A 25,273-nucleotide genomic window follows, 5' to 3' on the forward strand; every position below is an offset into this window, starting at 1 on the left:
TGGATGACCAGAGTGATCTGGTGAGTCCTGCTCCTCCTGACCTGCCAGCCATATTGGTCTGCTTTTTGTTCTGTCAACAGCATCTGTTGGGCCTGATAAAGGGCTTAGACCAGCCCTCCATAGGCCCGCTGGAGTTAGGTTGGATTAGGATGGTGTGTGTGTGTGTGTGTGTGTGTGTGTGTGTGTGTGTGTGTGTGTGTGTGTGTGTGTGTGTGTGTGTGTGTGTGTGTGTGTGTGTGTGTGTGTGTGTGTGTGTGTGTGTGTGTGTAGGGTAATTATAACCCAGAGAGAGAGAGGTGATCAGTTAATAACCATATTGACAGTACACTCAGCTTGACTGCCCTGCTTTTCTGTTTCCCATTTCTTCTTCATGCTGTCATTATGGAGCTTTCTCTCCTAGCTGTTTCTTGTTGTTGTCTTTTCATTCATTGTTGTTGTTGATTTCCATTGGCTTCATAGTACGGATTTGACTGTGTATAGTCAGACATTGTTCTAAGTATTCCGTTCAAGGTCGTGTCGATAATATTATATCTGTCTTTCCTTACTTTCACATATGACAAAGGGAGGTATGTGTCACACACGCTTGTATGTTCCCGATCCATTCGCCCAGCGGGAATCTCTCAGGAGCATGGCAAAACGTTCCCAAGCCTCATCCAGTTCCCCCTAGATCTCGTTTCCCCTCCAAACTTCCCAAGGAAAAAGGCCTTCAGAAGCAGCCATGCTCCTGTGACATTCCTCAATCTCCCAGCCGTCAGACCACAGTCGGTACAGTATAAGAGTGGCGAGCTGGGGAGAACAGTACATTAAACAGACGGGAGATCACCTATTCCCTCCCCAAGCTCTCCGTATATAACCACAACCACTGGAAGGTCCACTAGCTGTTAAAAGTACCCCTCCCTTCCTCCTCAATCACTCTGTCGTTCTGCTGATCTGACATGTGAAGTCCTTCCAGTTAGTTCAAAGGGAAAAATCTCCTTTCCTATTTCCTATTTCTCTCCCCATCACCAGGGCTGTCGGTGCTAAGCTGTTAAAATGGCTGACAGTGTACCTGTCTGACTTCATGCAGTGCAGCGGTGCTGTGATTGGACGAGCAGAACATGTAGCAGAAGTGACTGGGTACAGTACACTGAGGAACTAGCTGGAGGATAGAAGTGGAGCTTCTAGTGATTCATCTCTTCTCCACCCCCCATCCTCCCAATCTCAGCCAGGCCTGACTGTGGGGGGGGGCTTCCTCAACACACACATATACTGTAGGGAACACATACACATCAACACAAACACACTGTGAGCACACATAAAGGCATATACTGTACACACACACACACACACACACATAAAACCCCATACACACACACACACTGAGAAAACACATATACAAGCATTCAGAACATAAAACAGAGAGAGAGATGTATACTACAGACACACAGATACACAGAGAGAGAGATGTATACTACAGACACACAGATACACAGATACACAGAGAGATGTATACTACAGACACACAGATACACAGATACACAGAGAGATGTATACTACAGACACACAAATACACAGATACACAGAGAGAGAGAGAGAGATGTATACTACAGACACACAAATACACAGATACACAGAGAGAGAGATGTATACTACAGACACACAAATACACAGATACACAGAGAGAGAGATGTATACTACAGACACACAAATACACAGATACACAGAGAGAGAGGTGTATACTACAGACACACAAATACACAGATACACAGAGCGAGAGAAGCACACTGGTGTGCCATTTGACCTGATTTCGTTTGATTTAACAGGAGAGGAAGCGTGTTCTTTCACTGATCAAGGGTGCTTGACATTCTAGAGCCCCAGATTTCTCCAGTCAGGGGGAAGAGAGTGTTGAGAGGGCAGAGTAGAGCAGAGCATTCAAGCACACACAGTTTGGTAACTTTAACACACACACACACACACACACACACACACACACACACACACACACACACACACACACACACACACACACACACACACACACACACACACACACACACACACACACACACACACACACACACACACACACACACACACACACACACACACACACACACAGATAGTATGCAAGTGTAAGATGTGACATAGCCCAGGCTACAGGCTATATAACTGCAGAACAATTCCAATATTTTTGTCCCTCTCTCTGTCTCCTTCTCCATATCTCTCTCCTTCTCCATATCTCTCTCTCCTTCTCCTTCTCCATATCTCTCTCTCCTTCTCCTTCTCCATATCTCTCTCCTTCTCCATATCTCTCTCTCCTTCTCCCTCTCTATATCTCTCTCCTTCTCCTTCTCCATATCTCTATCTCTCTCTCCTTCTCCATATCTCTCTCTCCTTCTCCATATCTCCTTCTCCCTCTCTATATCTCAGATCTCTCTCTCCTTCTCCCTCTCCTTCTCCACATCACTCTCCCCTTCTTCTTCTCCTTCTCTATATCTCTATCTCTCCATCTCCATATCTCTCTCGCTATCTCTGTTCCTCTCTGTTTCCACATCTCCTTACCACCAAAGCCTACAAGGAGTGATGAGGTGAGACATAGTCACACTGTGTGACCTATAATGATAGTGACTGAGGACTATTTGAAAGTCATTGCTTGGCTACTTAATGTATATTTGGTTGGTATATGTGCACGCCTTGCTATAGAATACCAACAACCTCCTACTACATACACACAGGAACAGACAGACAGACAGAGATAGAGACAGACGGACGGATGGATAGAGAGGAAGATTATGCAGACAGACAGACAGAGTATGCTGTAGTCTACAGACAGATAGACGCACAGACTGCATAAGTACCACCAATGATTCCAGGCAATACAGGACATGTATTACAAATGCATTTATGGCGGAAAACACTTTCTTTCACTTGCTAAAACACAGTTGTGCTTTTTATAAAAGCAGCTTTATTCAAAGATATTACTCATGCATACAGATACGGACACACTCTCACGCATGCACAAACAGTTACAGACACACACACACACACACGCATGCATGCACACACACATGGATTGTTTATGCATTGGTGCTCACACTGTTGCTGTGTGTGTGTGTGTGTGTGTGTGTGTGTGTGTGTGTGTGTGTGTGTGTGTGTGTGTGTGTGTGTGTGTGTGTGTGTGTGTGTGTGTGTGTGTGTGTGTGTGTGTGTGTGTGTGTGTGTGTGTGTGTGTGTGTGTGTGTTTGTATTTGTATTTGTATTTGTGTGTGTCTGTTTGGGCCAGGCAGATTGCCCCCCAGTCAGAGGGGAGGGAGCTGTCTCAGCTCGTCAGCATTAGGTGCCCACGCCGCCTTGATCACCGCCGACAGCCAGCCACAGGAAATGATGTGCTGTGAAGCCACCCAAAGCACCCATGTGACCCGCTGTGGTCAGAGGGGGAGAGAGAGGGAGGGAGGAGAGGGGAGCCAGTGAAGCGGTGTGCCCTCACGATTACAGAGGCGGAAACCATGGCCCTGCCTGGCACGGCAAAGACACATACATACACACACACACACACACACACTGACGAGACATAGAGACAGAGAGAACGAAACGCACACGCCACATCTACTGATATATTTGTTCAGGCTGAGTGGCAGTGAAATGTATCCCAGCATGCCTGGCACCAGATCTCTGTAGCCGTGCCATTGTTCTCCTGTTCCACACTACTACCACTCTTAACAGAGCCACACACACACACACACACACACACACACACACACACACACACACACACACACACACACACACACACACACACACACACACACACAGCTCTAGTCTCCAGACTAGTCTAGATACAGATTCCAAATAGCGTAGACAGCATCTCCTGCTGATGGCCCTCCTTCAGAGCTGCTGGTCAGAGGTGAGAGGTTAAAGGTTAGTGGTGAGGTCTGTTACAGGGCCTCTGTGGGAGGAGGTATGTGTGTGTCCGTGTGTGTGGTGGGTTTTTCCAGGGCTGACCTCACACTCTCTCACGTTTATAGACCCTTTGTTTTACAGATTTTCCAGGCTTACCTTCAGGTGTGTCAGAGACTGTAACATTTCCAGAGCAGAGAGAAGCTCCAATGTTTCCACTGGCTCTGTCCTCAATGCATACTTTCTGGCATACTCTGCCCCTCTCTCCTTTCACTTTCGATATCCCTCACTCTCTTACCCTCCTCTCCGTTTACAGCTTTTTCTCATTTTTTCCCGTCTTTCATCTGTCATTCCCCCTCCTTTCTTTCTCTGTTCAGACACATGGCTCCATTAGTGTCATGCAGACCCGGGTTCAAATACTATTTGACATTTTTCAAATACTTATAGCGTTTGTTCTAGCCTGCCTGGAGTGCAGATGGGCGGGGTTTACAGTTCTGAGACCGTTATGTCGGTCCATTAAGCGAGGGTAGCTCAATCAATCCCAGATAAAGTATTTGAAATTATTTTGAATAGTATTTAAACCCAGGTGTGGTGTCACGCGGGTACAATGGCCTGTTGATATAAATCTGTTTTTACTGGCATGTTTTTCCACCCCTAGTGTGTGTGTGTGTGTGTGTGTGTGTGTGTGTGTGTGTGTGTGTGTGTGTGTGTGTGTGTGTGTGTGTGTGTGTGTGTGTGTGTGTGTGTGTGTGTGTGTGTGTGTGTGTGTGTGTGTGTGTGTGTGTGTGTGTGTGTGCGTGTGCTCTGTAGACACATTTACTGCTATAACACAGAGAGATGCCCCTCTCGTCCTTTCCACAGGATTCCCCCATTTGTTTTACAGTAACGAGAACGCAACTCTACTTCCAACACACATATAAAACAACAGCCTTATGGCACTTTAATGGTTGCGCTTCTATTTGAGGCATAAATGAACTTAACAGATCTAAGGACGGGAACCAAGGAAAATAGTTGTGTTTATTTTTACGTTTTAATGAGAGTGACTGAGCAGTTGAAGGTCATTGCTTGGCTACATAATTCACATTTAGTTCACATGTGCATGCCTTGCTATAGAAAACCAAGAACCATATCTTCAAGCTCTACACCATCCTGCTGGACCAACTCTGCACGATTCATCTGCTAAACCACAGTTCAAAATAGTGAAAGCAGGCCACTGCACAGAGACAGTATTGATTGGTACCTAGCCATGGTATTAAACATATGCAAGCCACAATGAAGTCCTATTAGTAACAGAAGTCTGGGTGGAGAGAGAGAGAGAGAGAGAGAGAGAGAGAGAGAGAGAGAGAGAGAGAGAGAGAGAGAGAGAGAGAGAGAGAGAGGGAGAGGGAGAGGGAGAGGGAGAGGGAGAGGGAGAGAGATCCTCCTTATCCATCTCATCCTCATGAGAGAGGAAGAGTAGTCTGTAGAATACCTCATGTGTCTGATCTGTTGCACTCTCCTTCACCCTACAGATGTAGGCTCTTAATTTGAGCCAGTTTGCTACAACAGGAAAATAATCCTGCAGCAACAGGAAATTTGAATTATTATGTGGATTATAATTCATGGACAGTTTTTGTAGGGAAATTATCAGCAATAAAAGAATGATCAAATTAAGATCCTAGATCTGTATCTTCCTCCTCTGCTTCCTCATCCCTCCCCCTCCTCCTCATCTGTCTGAACCCAGCTCCAGGGATGAAACATGCACACAGATGTTTTATTTATGTTGGAGAATCCATCTCTCTCCCTCTCTCCCTGTGTCTGTCTTTCTGTGTGTGTGACTGAGTGTGAAATACATGCTAAACAGTACATCTGAGGAGTCCCCTCCCCTGTAGGGTGTAGAGTACAGGTGTCAGAGTACAGCATCGCCCCCTCCCTCCCCACCCATCCCTATCCACCCTCTCTCCCTCTCCCTCTTTCCTCCCTCATACTGTGATGACAGCTTCCTCTCCTCCCTCTCGCTGACTCTTCTAGACTGAGACGCATCTGAACTGGCCTCCTGGCCTGCTACTCTGCTCCAGTCTCATGAGCTTTACTGTTGTTTCCACTGGGAGTCACAACTGACTAGTATGCTCTTCTATCATTGTTGCCCTTCTTAGTAGCAGCTGTACTAGTTGTATTCGTTTTAGTGGTGGTATTTGTTCCGAAGCCACAATCATTGCCATTCCCAAACAGTAATTACGATAATAATCAGTGGGCCTAAGGACCAGTAATCTGATAGCAGATGCTATTGTTGTGCCACTGGGCACCTGGTGCCTCCAACCCACTGGTAATCATAGAGCTCAGGTGCAGGAGATTTCTCCTCGTAGAAATGCCTCCTCTCCATCCCATTTTAACCTTTTCACATGCCTAGCACAGCTCCATGGTGGCCTCAAGTTCACAATGTAACCCTCTGGTCACCTCCAAAACACCTTTTCAGACTCTTCCATCGGCATCCTACCAACCCTTAGCCACTTGCAAACTCCAGTTCCCTTGCCAGCACCCCCGGCCTCCCTTCTCCCCTCTGTCAGCCTGCCCTAGAGCAATCTCCCTGTCTCCCGGACCCTCCGTCTCTCTGTCCGTCCATCAGTCAAACCAGTCAGTCCGTTCCGCTCGGAGGGTGTTCTGTACTCTCCTATTCATTTGTTTGTTTGGCAGAGAGAGAGAGAGAGAAAGACATAAAGAGCGAGAGAGAAAGATATAAAGAGCAAGAGAGAAACAGTTAGAGAGAGACAGATAGAGAGAGAGAGAGAGAGAGCTAGCCGCTTCTCGTCATGCTGTTTTCATCTCCATTGGCTGTCGGACATCACCTGGGCGGGAACACTCCATTGCAGGTTGGCAGAGCTGGCAGACCTGCTCCTAATTGACGCTAGTCGCTTGGAAGACAGGAGGAAGAAGAGGAGGAGAAGGAAGTAGCTTTAATAAATCATACTGGTGTTGTTCCGCCTGTCAGTCATCCCCTATCAGTTGTCAAAAGTGAGAATAAAACTTTACTGTATAGTTTCAAGTAAACTGAGTATCATGTAAGTTCTATGCTTCTACAGTGTGATGATGTGTAGTACATTTCATATCCACTGGGTGATGTCCAATGATATTCCCAATCAAAACGAATCCAGCACATACTGTAGTAGAATAGGGTTTGTCATACACAACAGTACGTAACCAAAGAGAATACGAGGAACACACACACCCATCGGTCCAGAGAAGTAACAGTTTGTGGCAGTTTAAAACACACACATCAATCGAACCAGCAGTGTGGTTTCTCCCTGCCCCCCACCTGGGACTGATTGGACAGTAAAGGGGAACATTAAAAGACAGTCACGCCTTGACATGTATTGATCACCGCTGTCCGCATGCTGGAGAGACAGAAGAGGAACTTCACATAAAGACTCGCTCAACAGACGGTTTGTGTTTGTAGCAGTTTGTTGATGTGCATAGCTGTGCATATGTAGCTAATGGATAGACATGGATTTCACCCTTTAGAAGTTTCTGGATTTGACTATGTCTTCATCATAAATACAACAGTGTGCGTGCATTCTTCTCTCTGATAGCTAGTTGTATTAGGCTGACACGGTATGAGGAAGCCTGCACTAAAAGGACTCCAGTCGTTAGTCATGTGAAAGCTTGTTCAACTGTCAGAGAGAATTACTATCTATCTCAATGCATGTCAGAGCTCTCATCTCCCAGGTGACACATTTCTCAATATTCCGGACATCTTCCCCCTCCCGCCTCGTGTCTCCTGCCCTCCCTGTCACACTGTCCCATTGTGCCCACCTCTTCCGCCCCCCCCCCCCGCCACTTCTGCCCACTACACCTCTCTGACAGCATGCCACCGCACAGATCCTGCATGTTAATTAATGCCCGCCTGCACTGTCCTCCTCCTCGTCCCTGGTCCCTTGTGTGCTGCTCTACCCTACACACACACACACACACTCACTCACGCACACACACTCCGAGGCCAGTTATCAGCGGCCCGGCAGCGGAGCGGAGGGCCACAGAGGATGTAATTTCACTGGAGTGGAATGTGACAGCTTGACCTTCTCCTCTCTCCAGGGCCCCATCCTCATCACCATAGATACCTGGCTCCGCCGGGCACCGCGCTGCACCCGTATAGCCGTATTATTACCAACACCATCACCATCACTACTATACTCCCCCTCCGGTATCAAACAATCGCGGTTGAACTCATTCGCCCATCATCGTCAAGAGGAGCCCAAACACAACTCCACCATGGTGACCTCTCTAGCCGTCGCAGAGAGCCATTATGCCCTGTGGAGTTTCATCGAGCCGGGGTTAGACTAACTCAACTCTGTCCCGGGTGAGGCTTGCTGTGGATGTTGATGATGTTGCGTCGAGTGTTTGGTCTCATACAATCTGACGCCTGGTTCTGGGTGCTTGTGTAGAGTGGTGGATATGCCTTGACTCGCGTTCTGACTGAACAGCTCTCCTCTGCGAAGACACTGATCTCACTAGCAGTCCTGTTTCATAGTGCTCTCTATCTCCCGCTGAAGGGCAATGGGCTGTGTCATGGCTGTGGAATCTAAAGCGGAGAGCCAGCCTCTCTCGTTAGCCCTGGCTCTCTCATGCCTGTGTGGGCTACATGGTTGGCACGGTGTTTGGCATGTGGTTGGCAGGGCTAGTAGGCTGGTACAGCTGCCCTCCATACCCTCAGTCTGCCATGAGAACTGGGGGTCCATGGCCACTGTGGTTTATACACTAGACTCAAGGACACCTTGGCTAGCCATGCTCGTCCCTGGAACCTCTACTGAGCAGCTGAGGGGCGGAGGAGACTCTTCTCTAGCACCGGAGTCGGTGGAGGAAATGCACTTGATTCCAAACTCCTCTTGTGGCTTCTGACGTTCTGTGTGTACCCCGTATAGGCTATCTGCTCCTAGCACACTTCACCATCACCCTCTCTCTGTTCACACCAATAACATCCTCTTCAACTCAGCGCCAGTCTGCCTGCCCGCCTCACCACCACCACAAGGGTACAGAGAGAAGGAGGGTCGAAGAGCAACAAGATGGAGGTAGAGAGAGGACAGTCAGAGATGGAGACACCGATTGGGGGAGAGAGAGAGAGCAGAACGAGGAAGGATGGAAGGAGGGAGGCGAGCAGAGCAGAGAGAGGGAGAGATGGAGGAAGGGGTAGAGGGAAAGCAAGGGAGCGATTGAATGGTGTAATTAAGTTCCTGATAGCACTCTGGGTGCTTTGGCCAGGCTCCAGTAGAGCTTAGCACTACACCAAGGCTCTTCAGCCTGCTCTTCTCTCCTGCTTTTAGAGGAACACACACACACATGAAGTTAAAAACACTCACAACACACCAACACACAGACACATGGTTTTTAGCTCACTCTGTCACGCACAAACACACAAACACACGAACACACAAACTCAGTCCATGTAAATTTGAACACACAGAGAGACACACACACAGCGCTGACAGGCTCCACAACATTGCACTAAGGCAAAAGACGAAAGACACAAAGGAGAGAGAGAAGCGACAAATGAATATGAGCAACTGTCACTCAGATCAGGCACTCACAGCTGCAATGGCATGCACATACACACATTACACACACACTGCTGCAATGACATAGATACATTACACACACACTGCTGCAATGACATACACACATTACACACACACTGCTGCAATGACATACACACATTACACACACACTGCTGCAATGACATACACATACACACATTACACACACATTATACACACACTGCTGCAATGACATACACATACACACATTACACACACACTGCTGCAATGACATACACATACACACATTACACACACACTGCTGCAATGACATACACATACACACATTACACACACACTGCTACAATGACATACACATACACACATTACACACACACTGCTGCAATGACATACACATACACACATTACACACACACTGCTGCAATGACATACACATACACACATTACACACACACTGCTGCAATGACATACACATACACACATTACACACACATTACACACACACTGCCATGATCTATTTTATACAAGCACACATACACATTGCATATCATTCACTCCTTCTAAAACTTCACAGAAATATCCCTCCCCTACACACACACACGCAGACACAGACACTCACGCACGCACGCACGCACGCACGCACGCACGCACGCACGCACGCACGCACGCACGCACGCACGCACGCACACACACACACACACACACAGAGCAGCCAGTTTCCCTCCAAGCTTATCTTTAATAGCTTCAAGTCCTCTGCTGCCTCCCCCTCTCTGTACAGTCTGTCTGATGTGGTAGTTTTATAATAGCTGCTGCTGGCTGGCTGGCTGGCTGGCTGGCTGGCTAGCAGCAGAATCACTCCTCTCTTATCAGCATGTGTGTGTGTGTATCCATCTCTCTCTCTCTTCTCCCTTTCTCACTCTCTCTTTCTCTCTCTCTTTCTCTCTCTCTTTCTCTCGTGCTCTCTCTCTTTCTCTTCCTCTCCCCTTCTCTCTCTACCTCTCCCTTTTTCTCTGTAACCAAGCAGGGCCTTGTCACTATTCTGCTGCGTGACAATACTGACATTCCATTAGGGTGACATTTTTCCATCAATTTAAGGGTCAGGGTTCAACCCAGGTGCCCATGAAGTGTTGGACTACACATGGGTGGAGTAGTCAACCTTTTCCAAATAGTGCTCCGTTATTGTATTTTTCCCCGTGTAGCCACTCAATGGGATGTCTGGTGTGGCTGTAAATGTGTGATTGATACATATAAATGATCACCTTGATCTGGCTCCTCCCTCCATCAGGGAGAGTGACATTACTCTTGTAGTCGTTTCACAAAGCCGTTATCGCGGAACCGCTATCTAAGAGACAATATGCGCTGTTAAAATAACACCAGCTTATTTTCCCATTTGCGCTGTCCGCTCAGGTTAAACGTCGGCCAGCTGAGCAAGAAAGAAAGAGCGAGAGAGAGAGAGGGGGGGGGGTGCAAGCTCTCCCCTTCCCTCACCTCCCCTTCCCCTTCCCTCGCCTCCTTCGGGCCACGCAGAGCAGCAGATCAATATGGGTTTTAATTGAGGAGCATGTGTATCATGTTTCCTTAGTTGTGGTAGTTGGAATCTGTTGGGATTTGTCCCGAGGAAGAAAAGGATTGCAAAGAGAGAGCGACAGAGACTGGAAAATAGGACAGAATATATAGCAGGCGCTTCTTTTAGTTGTGTTTGTTTAAACTCCCGGAGCGGAGCATATGATACTTGTGCGTCGTTGCATGCACTTCTTTTCTGGGGATACCGCGTAATATTTACGCGCTGTGAAACACCGAGCTGGAGCGACGTCTATTCGGTCCTGGACGCACGATGCTGATCGGTAAGTCTCGAGTTTTTTACCTTTTATTCAGAAACCGCGCTGATGTGGCTTCGAGGGTCCGCTGTCCGTGCTTTCGTTTCTGGAGACGTGTAGCCCACGCGTCGGGCGCCTAGAACACCCGACTCAAGCACTGGTCGGTTTAGCCTTTTTAAACATACGTGAATTGTATATAAATTATGACAATGTTTTATATAAATATAGCTTTGTAAGTTGTACGCACTAGCGGCAAGACCAGTGCGCAGTTGAATTCTCAAATATGTATGGGGGACAGTCAAATTCAGACGCAGATTCATGTGCAGTGTTGGGTGGTAACTGTAGCCTATGGCATTTATTTGTTTGTACACAAGTGTAATATTTGTCTTGACAGACCATTGGAAGTGCAGGATACCGCAGCGACCCGAAGTTGCGCACAATGACCCCGTAAAATCTCTTTCAAGTTAGAAGTTGTGGATCTTCAGTGACGTTAAGCCTGCATCATATTTATTCCTTCTATTAACAGTTCAAATGTGAGTTTTCTTTCAAATTTGACATGCTATCGAAAGTAGACTACCGGTCATTTTTTGGGACAAAATCGTAGGCTACCGCAGAATGAATCCCCTTTTTGGAATGATGAGATCTTCATATTTGAACATTTCTCATGTGATTTATCTTCAAGGACGAATCCAGTGTATACCAAACTTTATATTCAACAAATATTAATGTATCTGCTGTTTTGATGTTGAGCTTGAGTTGATCTCTCCTCACCTTGCCGGGTGCGTAGGCTATCGGTCTCATACCTGTGAAAGCTTGAATCAAATATTTACAGAAAGCGCTCCGCTAATGCATTTGAAAAACCACGCGGCTCCTTGTTGGTTAACTCTAATAACGTCATTATTCATGTTAGACCTTAGAAACGAAATCTGAACGTGAATGATTGCCTTATTAAACCACGGTCCTCTCCGGGATTCTGCTTCTTCAACGACTCACAGTCGCTTCGACTATAGACTTTCCCCCCTATACTGTTGTGGTATAGGCTATTGCAATAGTTTAATCAATTTCGTTTATATTGTCAATAATAATTCATGGACATCTTACATTTTGTAATTTAAGATATAGATGTAATATATATTTATCGATTGTCTGCATAGTATTGAGGATTTTTACTTTGAGAAAGACAAACAGGCTACTAAATAGACAGCAAATCATTGATAAACACACACTGGCCAATTTGCATTGTGAGGTATCACACCATTAAGCAATCACTAAATCCTATTATAGAAACTGATCAGCCATGACCTACATAGCAGCCACCTGCCCTCTATACATAGGAGCCACCTGCCCTCTATACATAGCAGCCACCTGCCCTCTATACATAGCAGCCACCTGCCCTCTATACGTAGCAGCCACCTGTCCTCTATACATAGGAGCCACCTGCCCTCTATACATAGCAGCCACCTGCCCTCTATACATAGCAGCCACCTGCCCTCTATACATAGCAGCCACCTGCCCTCTATACATAGCAGCCACCTGTCCTCTATACATAGGAGCCACCTGCCCTCTATACATAGGAGCCACCTGCCCTCTATACATAGCAGGCACCTGTCCTCTATACATAGGAGCCACCTGTCCTCTATACATAGGAGCCACCTGCCCTCTATACATAGCAGCCACCTGTCCTCTATACATAGGAGCCACCTGTCCTCTATACATAGGAGCCACCTGCCCTCTATACATAGGAGCCACCTGTCCTCTATACATAGCAGCCACCTGTCCTCTATACATAGGAACCACCTGTCCTCTATACATAGGAACCACCTGTCCTCTATACATAGGAGCCACCTGTCCTCTATACATAGGAGCCACCTGCCCTCTATACATAGGAGCCACCTGCCCTCTATACATAGGAGCCACCTGCCCTCTATACATAGCAGCCACCTGTCCTCTATACATAGGAGCCACCTGTCCTCTATACATAGGAGCCACCTGCCATCTATACATAAGAACCGCCTGCCCTCTATACATAGGAGCCACCTGCCCTCTATACATAGCAGCCACCTGCCCTCTATACATAGCAGCCACCTGCCCTCTATACATAGGAGCCACCTGCCCTCTATACATAGGAGCCACCTGTCCTCTATACATAGGAGCCACCTGTCCTCTATACATAGCAGCCACCTGTCCTCTACACATAGGAGCCACCTGTCCTCTATACATAGGAGCCACCTGCCCTCTATACATAGCAGCCACCTGCCCTCTATACATAGCAGCCACCTGCCCTCTATACATAGCAGCCACCTGTCCTCTATACATAGGAGCCACCTGCCCTCTATACATAGCAGCCACCTGCCCTCTATACATAGCAGCCACCTGTCCTCTATACATAGGAGCCACCTGCCCTCTATACATAGGAGGCACCTGTCCTCTATACATAGGAACCACCTGTCCTCTATACATAGGAGCCACCTGCCCTCTATACATAGGAGCCACCTGTCCTCTATACATAGGAGCCACCTGCCCTCTATACATAGGAGCCACCTGTCCTCTATACATAGGAGCCACCTGTCCTCTATACATAGGAGCCACCTGCCCTCTATACATAGGAGCCACCTGCCCTCTATACATAGGAGCCACCTGCCCTCTATACATAGGAGCCACCTGCCCTCTATACATAGGAGCCACCTGCCCTCTATACATAGGAGCCACCTGCCCTCTATACATAGGAGCCACTTGTCCTCTATACATAGGAGCCACCTGCCCTCTATACATAGGAGCCACCTGCCCTCTATACATAGGAGCCACCTGCCCTCTATACATAGCAGCCACCTGTCCTCTATACATAGGAGCCACCTGTCCTCTATACATAGGAGCCACCTGCCCTCTATACATAGGAACCACCTGCCCTCTATACATAGGAGCCACCTGCCCTCTATACATAGCAGCCACCTGCCCTCTATACATAGGAGCCACCTGCCCTCTATACATAGGAGCCACCTGCCCTCTATACATAGCAGCCACCTGCCCTCTATACATAGCAGCCACCTGTCCTCTATACATAGCAGCCACCTGCCCTCTATACATAGGAGCCACCTATCCTCTATACATAGCAGCCACCTGCCCTCTATACATAGGAGCCACCTGTCCTCTATACATAGGAGCCACCTGTCCTCTATACATAGGAGCCACCTGTCCTCTATACATAGGAGCCACCTGTCCTCTATACATAGGAGCCACCTGTCCTCTATACATAGGAGCCACCTGCCCTCTATACATAGGAGCTACCTGTCCTCTATACATAGGAGCCACCTGTCCTCTATACATAGGAGCCACCTGTCCTCTATACATAGGAGCCACCTGCCCTCTATACATAGGAACCACCTGTCCTCTATACATAGGAGCAACCTGTCCTCTATACATAGGAACCACCTGTCCTCTATACATAGGAGCCACCTGTCCTCTATACATAGCAGCCACCTGTCCTCTATACATAGGAGCCACCTGTCCTCTATACATAGGAGCCACCTGTCCTCTATACATAGGAGCCACCTGTCCTCTATACATAGGAGCCACCTGTCCTCTATACATAGGAACCACCTGTCCTCTATACATAGGAGCCACCTGTCCTCTATACATAGGAGCCACCTGCCCTCTATACATAGGAGCCACCTGCCCTCTATACATAGGAGCCACCTGCCCTCTATACATAGCAGCCACCTGCCCTCTATACATAGGAGCCACCTGTCCTCTATACATAGGAACCACCTGCCCTCTATACATAGGAACCACCTGTCCTCTATACATAGCAGCCACCTGTCCTCTATACATAGCAGCCACCTGCCCTCTATACATAGGAACCACCTGTCCTCTATACATAGGAGCCACCTGCCCTCTATACATAGGATCCACCTGTCCTCTATACATAGGAGCCCCCTGTCCTCTATACATAGGAGCCACCTGTCCTCTATACATAGGAACCACCTGTCCTCTATACATAGGAGCCACCTGTCCTCTATACATAGGAGCCACCTGTCCTCTATACATAGGAGCCACCTGCCCTCTATACATAGGAGCCACCTGCCCTCTATACATAGGAGACACCTGTCCTCTATACATAGGAGCCACCTGTCCTGTATACATAGGAACCACCTGTCCTCTATACATAGGAACCACCTGTCCTCTATACATAGGAGCCACCTGTCCTCTATACATAGGAGCCACCTGTCCTCTATACATAGGAGCCACCTGTCCTCTATACATAGGAACCACCTGTCCTCTATACATAGGAACCACCTGTCCTCTATACATAGGAGCCACCTGTCCTCTATACATAGGAACCAAGGAGATAATGATGACAATATGAATAGAATGTGCAATAGATAGCTTATATAGTATAGGCCTATTTTATACAAGTATTTCTGATTTATTTTCCTTATAGGCCAAGGTTACAGGAACATTGCAGCAACCTTGACTGGTTGTCTTACGGCTCTCCTCTGGATCTCATCACGGTTGCCTCTGAGAAACTGAAACAAGATTTATGACCCTATATGTCCACTCTAAAATGGAGGACTTGGCCGTTTGCTCTAAACTTGATCCTACAACCCATGACAACGTTGAGGCAGTCTGTGTATTGGTAGTGGGGTTGAGAGGGGTGTGAGAGAGAGGACAGACAGATGCACTGTATGGCCGAGTACACTGCAGTGCTATAGGCTACACTGCCTTGTAGAACTATGGCCACTAACCTAACACTGCTCTGCTGCCATTTTACTGCCCTGACAGAGTCACTACTGGAATGTATGTGTCCTACATGACATCAACTCTGTCTCTGCATGTATCAGGCATGGAGCCCATCTTTCCAACAGAGAGAGAGAGAGAGAGACAGAGCGAGTGAGAGAGACACACACACACACTGACACACACACACACTGACACAAACACTGACACACACACACACACACACACACACACACACACACACACACACACACACACACACACACACACACACACACACACTGACACACACACACACACACTGATAAACACACACACTCTGACACACACACTGGCACACACACACACACACTGACACACACACACACACACACACACACACACACACACACACACACACACACACACACACACACACTGACAAACACACACACACACACACTGACAAACACACACACTGACAAACACACACTGACACACACACACACACACACACACACACACAGGGCCCCCTCCAGGGATGATGGATCTGTCTTTAACTGAGATTGCGGGGTGCTTACAGATCCCAGAGCTAGCTCTTAAAATGGCTTCGGTAAAACGCGCTGATGACTCCTGCAAATGGTTTCCATTAGCATTTCTCCAGATCTTTCTTCCTGTTCGTAATGCCTTCGTGGCAGGCCTACAGGCGAGACATATGCATGTGGAGCACAGAGCTGCCAAGGAGATGTAGGGTGGAGTATTTAGGAGGTCTATTTTACTCTTCTGTTCTCACCTAGACCCTCACCCTCTAGCATCGGTCAAGTCTTGCCTATGCCGTTCTGTACCATCACTCATTCATATATCTTTATGTACATATTCTTTATCCCTTTACACTTGTGTGTATAAGGTAGTAGTTGTGGAATTGTTAGGTTAGATTACTCTTGGTTATTACTGCATTGTCGGAACTAGAAGCACAAGCATTTCGCTACACTCGCATTAACATCTGCTAACCATGTGTATGTGACAAATACAATTTGATTTGATTTGAAGTCATAAACTGAAATCACCACACCCATCAGACTGTGGTGCACACACACACACACACACACACACACACACACACACACACACACACACACACACACACACACACAGTTCCTTGTGGATATACTGACTGTCTAGTGACATCACCATGGTCTTGTGTGAGTGAGGAAAGGTTTGTGGTCGGACTGTCACTGTGTGGCTGTAAGGGGGGGTGACCTTGCTTCTAACAACTGACCCTCACCCCACCCCATACCTGTTCTCCCACCTTACCCCCAGGCTGCAGAAGGCCTGATTATAGCCCTGCCTGTCAGTGCCTTTGGGAGGAGACTCTTTCCTTTCTTCTCCTCGGCTGCTCTTATCTGTGGGATCAGGGAAACGGGAGGGAGCTGAAAGGACAGGGTTCATTTGTGGTGAACAGAGGCCCAGACCGGGGCTAGGCCAGGCTAGGGGTAATTACAGGGGGTAGGGTTACCCTCTAGATGGATAGATGGGTGGGTGGGTTAGATAGATAGATAGATAGATAGATAGATAGATAGATAGATAGATAGATAGATAGATAGATAGATAGATAGATAGATAGATAGATAGATAGATAGATAGATAGATAGATAGATAGATAGATAGATAGATAGATAGATAGATAGATAGATAGATAGATAGATAGATAGATAGATAGATTTGGTCACACCCTGAATGACAGGGTTGTGAACAGAACATAAACATGCTCATATTTACATCATGTCTTTAAAATGGATGCCTGAGCCAAATCAAATTGTATTTGTCACATGTGCCGAATACAACAGGTGTAGACCTTACAGTGAAATGCTGACTTACAAGCCCTTAACCAACAATGCAGTTTTAAGAAAATACTTGGAAAAAAGTAAGAGATAAGAATAACAAATAATTAAAGAGCAGCAGTAAATAGCAATAGCGGGGCTATATACAGAGTCAATGTGTCGAGGTGCCCCCTGCACAAATCCATGTCATTTTCAGTGTTATTGTAATCCACAGTACACCCATTTTACATTTCCATTTGAGTCATTTAGCAGACGCTCTGATCCAGAATGACTTACAGTTGGTGCATTCATAAGTGCATTTAAAAGCCTTGTGTTATGAATGTGCTTTACACAATCATGGCTATAGACAGCGATACGATCTATGATGGACACTTCCAGGCATGGGCTACTTCTGTTCCGTAGTCCAGTCCATTTTGCTGTATTGAGGCCATTCTGTTCCCAGGCAGGCGGTGTGGAAGGCCAGTCTGTCCTGTAGCGTTGGGTAATTGCATGGCTGTTTGATGTCCCCAGGTGTTCATGGTGTAAACTGGAGCTAATTAAAAGGCTGTGGAGTTGGACTGAAGAAACAAAAAACGAGTTTGTCTGAATGTCTTAGTTCACTTCTCACCAACTTCCCTCTCCGAGCTCTCACGTCGTCATACTCCACATACTAACATCACAGGATATGTGACGTGGTATTTGTGGCATGTATGGCTGTGTCCGTGATTGTGTGTCTATGTCTTTGAGACTATCGGTATGTTTGAGAGTGTGTGTTTGCTGCTCCTGGACAGGGACAGAGACAGAGACATGGACAGAGGCAGAGATTGGGAGAGAGACAGGGACATGGACAGAGGTAGAGGCAGAGACAGGGACAGAGACAGGTACATGGACAGAGGCAGAAGCAGAGACATGGACAGAGACAGAGACAGAGACATGGACAGAGACAGGGACAGAGACATGGACATGGACAGAGGCAGAGATTGGGAGAGAGACAGGGACATGGACAGAGGTAGAGGCAGAGACAGGGACATGGACAGAGGCAGAAGCAGAGACATGGACAGAGACGGGGACAGAGACATGGACAGAGACAGGGACATGGACAGAGGCAGAGACATGGACAGAGACATGGACAGAGACAGGGACAGAGACAAGGACAGAGACAGGGACATGGACAGAGACAGGGACAGAGACAGAGACAGACAGAGACAGAGACAGAGACAGAGACAGAGACAGAGACATGGACATGGACAGAGACAGGGACAGGGATATGGACAGAGTCAGAGACAGGGCCATGGACAGAGGCAGAGGTAGAGGCAGAGACAGGGACATGGACAGAGACATGGACAGAGGCAGTGGCAGCTCTCCAACTGTCCAGCTCATTGTGACTTAAGGACCCCAATAGGATAGAAGAACATAACGTGTGTGTGTGTGTGCGCGCGTGTGTAGGAGGGTTGGGAGATGAGGAGGTGGAATAGCATAGAGGGTGAGGTAGGATGTTTCCGACTATAGTTTGTCTCTCTGTGTGTATAGTGTGCTGGCCCTACAAGGCAGGTGAAGTTGGGTTAAATTAATTTCCTTTGAAAATTATATTTTCCCTAACCCTAACCATAACCCTAACCCTAATTCTAAACCTATGTCCTAAACCTAACCCCTTACCCTAATTGTAACCCTAACCCTAAACTTAAATAGCCTTTGTCCTCATGGGGATGTGGGAAATGTCCCTCGAGGGAGAATGTTCCTTCTTTTACTATCCTTGTGGAGACTTTTGGGGATTTTAGGTCCCTACAAGGATAGAAGAACCAACCAATACACACACACACTTTATCTCTCTCACTCAAACACACACATAAACCTGGCTATCCTACCTCCCTCACCCCAGGGGCCTTGCCCTGCTCTGTATGCCTCGTGGTTGTGTATGGACAGGGGGTGAGCTGGGTAGGAGCTGACTCCCAACCCCCTTTATCCAGTTAGAGCCCCCAGGTCCAGGTGCTGCTCTCTCTCTCTCTCTCTCTCTGTATCTACTGCCTGGCTGCGTCGCTTTGTCATCCCGCCTAACACGACACGGAGTTACTTACCTTGTTAGTCCCAGCAGAGATGCATGCTGGGTGATGTTTTCCTATGCTCTGATGGATCTGGGGGGATGGTGGTGGGCTTAACGGGTTGTATAGTTGAGTCAACTAATGATGGCCCTGCAGGGCTTTAAAGCCGGGACATGTTCCTTCCCTATTGTTCTCTTCTTATTGAGTGTGTTTCTTAGTGGTGTTTAGTGCGTCATACATCTGTATGTGTGTGTGTGTGTGTGTGTGTGTGTGTGAGCCCCTCTGGCCCGGTTCCACTGCAGGGCTCTGCCACAGTGTGTGAGTGACAGTCATTACAGTGAAGTGACAGTGTGGGCTTGATTGGCCTGCCTGCTGAAGTGACGTGATGACGACTGTGTGTTAGGTGCTGGGGGAGGCTGGGAGGGAGGGCTTATGGGAGGCATATGGGGAGCCCAGCAGGGGATCTGACAACATTAAAAATGTTCCCTGGAACAACAGTGCTGAATGCTGAACACCAAAGGCACTCCACTTAGCCCCTAATTCTCCAAGGCTAAAAATGATAAACAACTCAGCCTCTTACTGTGTGTGTGTCGTGCATATAGGCTACGTTTTCATTTGCGTTATATGCCTGAGTGTGAGTGTGTGTGTGTGTGTGTGTGTGTGTGTGTGTGTGTGTGTGTGTGTGTGTGTGTGTGTGTGTGTGTGTGTGTGTGTGTGTGTGTGTGTGTGTGTGTGTGTGTGTGTGTGTGTGTGTGTGTGTGTGTGTGTGTGTGCGCACAACCTCTTGTCAGCTGCCGTCTCCTGGAGGCAGCTTGCTCTTTTAAAGTGAAGAGGGGGACTCGTCCTCCACTTGACTTTGAGACCTTTAGTTAGAGGAGGAACAGAGAGGACAGACCTTAACAACAGAGAGAGAGAGAGAGAGAGAGAGAGAGAGAGAGAGAGAGAGAGAGAGAGAGAGAGAGAGAGAGAGAGAGAGAGAGAGAGAGAGAGAGAGAGAGAGAGAGAGAGAGAGAGAGAGAGAGAGAGAGAGAGAGAGAGAGAGAGAGAGAGAGAGAGAGAGAGAGAGAGAGAGAGAGAGAGAGAGAGAGAGAGAGAGAGAGAGAGAGAGAGAGAGAGATGAAAGAAGGAAAGCGCATTTCTCATTCTTTCTCTTCCAATGTGTTTCTTGGTCATCACACCAGGCAGTCTAACTTCCCCGACCATTAAAGAATGGGTCGTACCATCAAAACCAGGGAGGTCAGCCATCACGACCATGTGGGTATCTCTCAGGCACTGACCTGGAATACTCCGGGGTCCACTGCACAAAATAGAGTGCAGCTTGTGTGTAAATGATGGTAGCTACCAGTATGCACAGACACACTGGATGTGTCCCAAATTGCATCCTATTCCCAATATAGTGCACTACTTTTGGCCAGAGCCTAATGGGCCCTGGTCAAAAGTAGTGCATTACATAGGGAATAGGGTGCCGTTTGGGACACATTCACTGGTGGATCTGTTAGCTTTGTTTGCCGTTTGACTGCTCACCTCAGCTTGCCTGTACTGGCTCTGTAATCTCAGGAGTATTTATTTAACAGCCCGCTGCGCACTGGATTAATTAGACCTGCAGTGAATTAAATGTTCTGCCCTGGTCCTCTACCCACACACACTACCCAGTTAGCGCACAATGTTCTGCCCTGGTCCTCTACCCACACACACTACCCAGCTAGCGCACAATGTTCTTTGAACCATATGCTTCTTAGAGCTTGGTGAGAGCATGGTTGTCCTATTGTTATTTTGCATACAACCTTCTTCCCACCATGTTCTGGGAATGGTGCCAGGATTTCCAGCTAGCACATAACGTTCTGAGAACCATATAGTCCTTATTTGGAAATGTCAGTATTTCAGGATAATTTTTTCTGCACGTTTCCTTATGGTTCTATTTCAAGTCACGTTCTCAAAACATTAAGAGAACTTTCCATAAAAACCACAAGAAAACATCACTCAAGTTCAAAGAATGTTATTTCAAAACATATAGATTTCGTTCTCAGCATGAGCAAAACTCTGTCCTCTATCTTGTTAAATGTGTTCAGGTGTGTTGGCCGCGCCCACGCACCTGATCTTAATGAATGCTTGTTTCCTTTGACATGGGGTCTGTTTGAATAGACTCAAATGAACAGCTTTGTATGAGTTCAAAAAAACATTTTAGCTCCATCCTGGTGGCGCAGTGGACTAATTCCATGGATCGAGAACAGACGATCATAGGTTCAAATCTCACTGACTCTGGGTTACAATACAAAATAAAATGTGTTTACATGATTAATGCCTAAGCAAATTAATTTCTATCTGTGCTTGGAGTTCAAAACAGTTAACCTAAGCTGACAGTGTTATTAAAAGTCTTATTGAAACATGTTCTCGTTTGGTTATTTAAAGGTAATTAAATATAATTTCCGTTCTCAGAACGTTAATTAAACAAACCTCACAAGAAAGCTTACAGGAAACCATAGTGAAACGTTCTCAAATCCTCACTTCCAGCCAAATTTTCACTTCCATTCTCAGATTTGTTTTTTACAAATTTTGTTTTACCGGTCAGGAAACCTATGGCTTTGTTCCCAGAACCAATGGGAATCCAAAAACGTACGTTCCCTTATCTTACAACGAACCAAATGTGTTAGCCGGGAAACGTCCTCATTCTGATATACACACGCACACACACACACACACACATGCATAGACAGTACATAGAGGTTTATCAACCTTGCTATCATACTGTTTCAACCCAGGTAAAATATAGTCCTACTGCAGTGCTATTAGACAGGGAGTCAGTGTGAGTTTTTAAAAACTTTTTTGTGTCTCAATCTCAGACGGAGGTTAAAATTAAGAAGAGAGAAAGAGGGAACAGAGAAAATCGTACAGATGGGGGGGGGAAAGAAAATGTGTACTGTCGAGAAGAGAGGAGAACAGTTTGGATATACGGTAGGCTCTCGTTGTGATCGTCATTTTTCCCTTGTTATTATTTAGCTATATAAATAGCAATAGAAAGAGCCTACATCAGCCACTGTAAGGCTGACGCGAGTGTCTTTCCTCGAGGAGTTTCTCCACCTTCTTTCTATACCTCTCAGGTCTGGAGAGCCTGGTGACTCAACGGCGTTGAAAAAGCCTCATGACGAGATGGAGACTAGTGTTGGAATTCTATTATTCCTCCTGAGCAACCAGTCCCTCACTCTCAACACTCTTTATGTATCTTTCCTCCTCTCTCTCTCTCTCTCTCGCTCTCTTTCTGTCTGTCTCTCATCTCCACCCTGTAGCCCTTCCCCTCTATCTCCAACATCTCCTCTATCTCTCTCCAAGCCACTCTCTCTCTCTCTCTCTGCCCTTCATAGCCGTGGGAAGTAGTTTGGGGTGGGCGTGCTCCGATTTCTTTTAGACTAGGGCCTGGACAAATATTTTTGCCCGCGCTGGTGCTGCAGATGGCTATATCGGTCCACTAATACAGGACTATTAAAGGTGCATTGCATTACTTTTGTGAAGAATAAAAAACAAATGTATATATATTTTTTTATATTAATCTAAATGTTTTATTCCTATTTTTCAGGGGGTCCTGCAGCCCTCTCAGCACCCCTACTTCCCATGGCTATGCTCCCCCTCCCATTTTCTCCCCCTCTCTTGCACAGTGAGGGGCTCAGAGGGAACATCCAGTCTCTGTGTATGCTGATTTCTGCAGTGCTGGCTGCCATTCTGCACATTAGCGTGTGACAATGGTTCTCTTTGAAGTGGGTTATCCTAGCGCCTAGCGTGGCTCCCAGCCTCCCAGACCAGCCCAGCGCTGCTGTCTGCCTGCTGCAGAAATGTGCCAGCCAATTCACTATGCAGACAGGGCCAGCTGTTAGCCTGTACACACACACACTGTGTGTGTGTGTGTGTGTACGCACTGTACACACACACACACACACACACACACACACACACACACACACACACACACACACACACACACACACACACACACACACACACACACACACACACACACCTCATGTGCACTCTAAACAATCACACACCTTCTACACATGCGTTACACACATACAACCCACACACATACCCATTTTACATCTGTGCTACACACATCCTCAACACAGGGACACACACACATTCTGTGCCAGATAAGAGCCACTCCCATCCATCAGTTCCTTTATCAACACTCCACCCATCTCTCTCTCTCTCTCTCTTGCTCTCTCTCTCCCCACCCCTCTCTCTCTCCCCACCCTTCTCTCTCACCCCACCTCTCTCTCTCTCCCCTCTCTCTCTCCCCGCCCCTCTCTCCCCCACCCCTCTCTCTCTCCCCACCTCTCTCTCCCCACCTCTCTCCCTACCCCTCTCTCCCCCACCCCTCTCTCTCTCCCCACCTCTCTCTCCCCCACCTCTCTCCCTACCCCTCTCTCCCCCACCCCTCTCTCCCCACCTCTCTCTCCCCCACCCCTCTCTCTCTCTATAGTCCATTCTGAAGGTGTAGTAAAGCTGCTTCTTTCATTGGAGTAAATACCTTTATTCCAGCTCCTTTATGAACAAGCTGATAAGGAATGCCTTTTATCCAAAGCAGATAGGCTTTCTTTCAACACTTGCGTGCGTGTGTGTATGGGGGAGGGGGGTGTCTGTATGTGTGCATGCGTGCGTATTGTGGTGTTCAAACATGCAGAGTGCCAAGTTTATTTAAGCATGTGGCTGTTTTTTTAATGACATTCACATGAGATTATCTCATGTATGTGTGTAGATCACGTACACACACACACACACACACACACACACACACACACACACACACACACACACACACACACACACACACAAGAAAAACAGGCGACTCAGGGCGGCTGAAACCTTGCTGGTTTCTTCTGCTTCTTGCAATTTTAACGTGACATTTCTGTGATTACACATAATCATATGAGGACACTGGAATAATGCAGTTGTGATTAAGTGTGACAAGGTAATCATCTCGCTCCCTCACGTCTGGTGTGTGTGTGTGTGTGTGTGTGTGTGTGTGTGTGTGTGTGTGTGTGTGTGTGTGTGTGTGTGTGTGTGTGTGTGTGTGTGTGTGTGTGTGTGTGTGTGTGTGTGTGTGTGTGTGTGTGTGTATGATTTCCCGTGCTTGCGTGTGTGTTGTGAAGGAGGTTGTCTAGGGAATTGATTAAGACTGGAGTGGATTTGTTGGCGGGCACAGTAGATTATCCTTGGCTGTGTTTGACTCAGTAGCTGTGCAAACTAAGCCCTGTCCAACCTACAGACTCCTGTCTCCTCTCTCCCACAGCTTTTTTAGATTCAATTAGGACGCCCATTAGCCGATGCCAGCCTCTAGTCTGCATGGGGTCAGACACATAACGATATTACAGACAAAAATACTTGACTATTTACATACATTTAAAAACATGAACGTAGACGTTACAACTAGGTCAGACAGGGTAGAGGCTTCTTGTTTTATTTGTTTTTAAAGGTAATATTAATGTTTGCTT

At 47.1% G+C, this 25,273-nt stretch overlaps 1 protein-coding gene across 2 annotated transcripts in view; it reads left to right on the top strand.

Annotated features, from left to right (window-relative positions):
• LOC139578791 (zinc finger protein 385C-like) overlaps window positions 1-25,273 on the top strand; it is a 221,507-nt gene that overhangs the window by 137,440 nt on the left and 58,794 nt on the right. The window contains exon 1 of one of the 2 annotated variants that reach the window (XM_071406819.1): window positions 10,888-11,245. The exons of the other annotated variant lie outside the window; for it this stretch is intronic. Within the exon in view, the coding sequence (XP_071262920.1) occupies window positions 11,236-11,245 (10 nt within the window). The 5' untranslated portion in view covers window positions 10,888-11,235. Of the gene's footprint in view, window positions 1-10,887; window positions 11,246-25,273 lie in introns of those variants that run through there. 2 annotated transcript variants of the gene reach the window in all.

This window comes from Salvelinus alpinus, chromosome 1 (genome assembly GCF_045679555.1).
Source record: "Salvelinus alpinus chromosome 1, SLU_Salpinus.1, whole genome shotgun sequence".
NCBI lineage: Eukaryota > Metazoa > Chordata > Actinopteri > Salmoniformes > Salmonidae > Salvelinus > Salvelinus alpinus.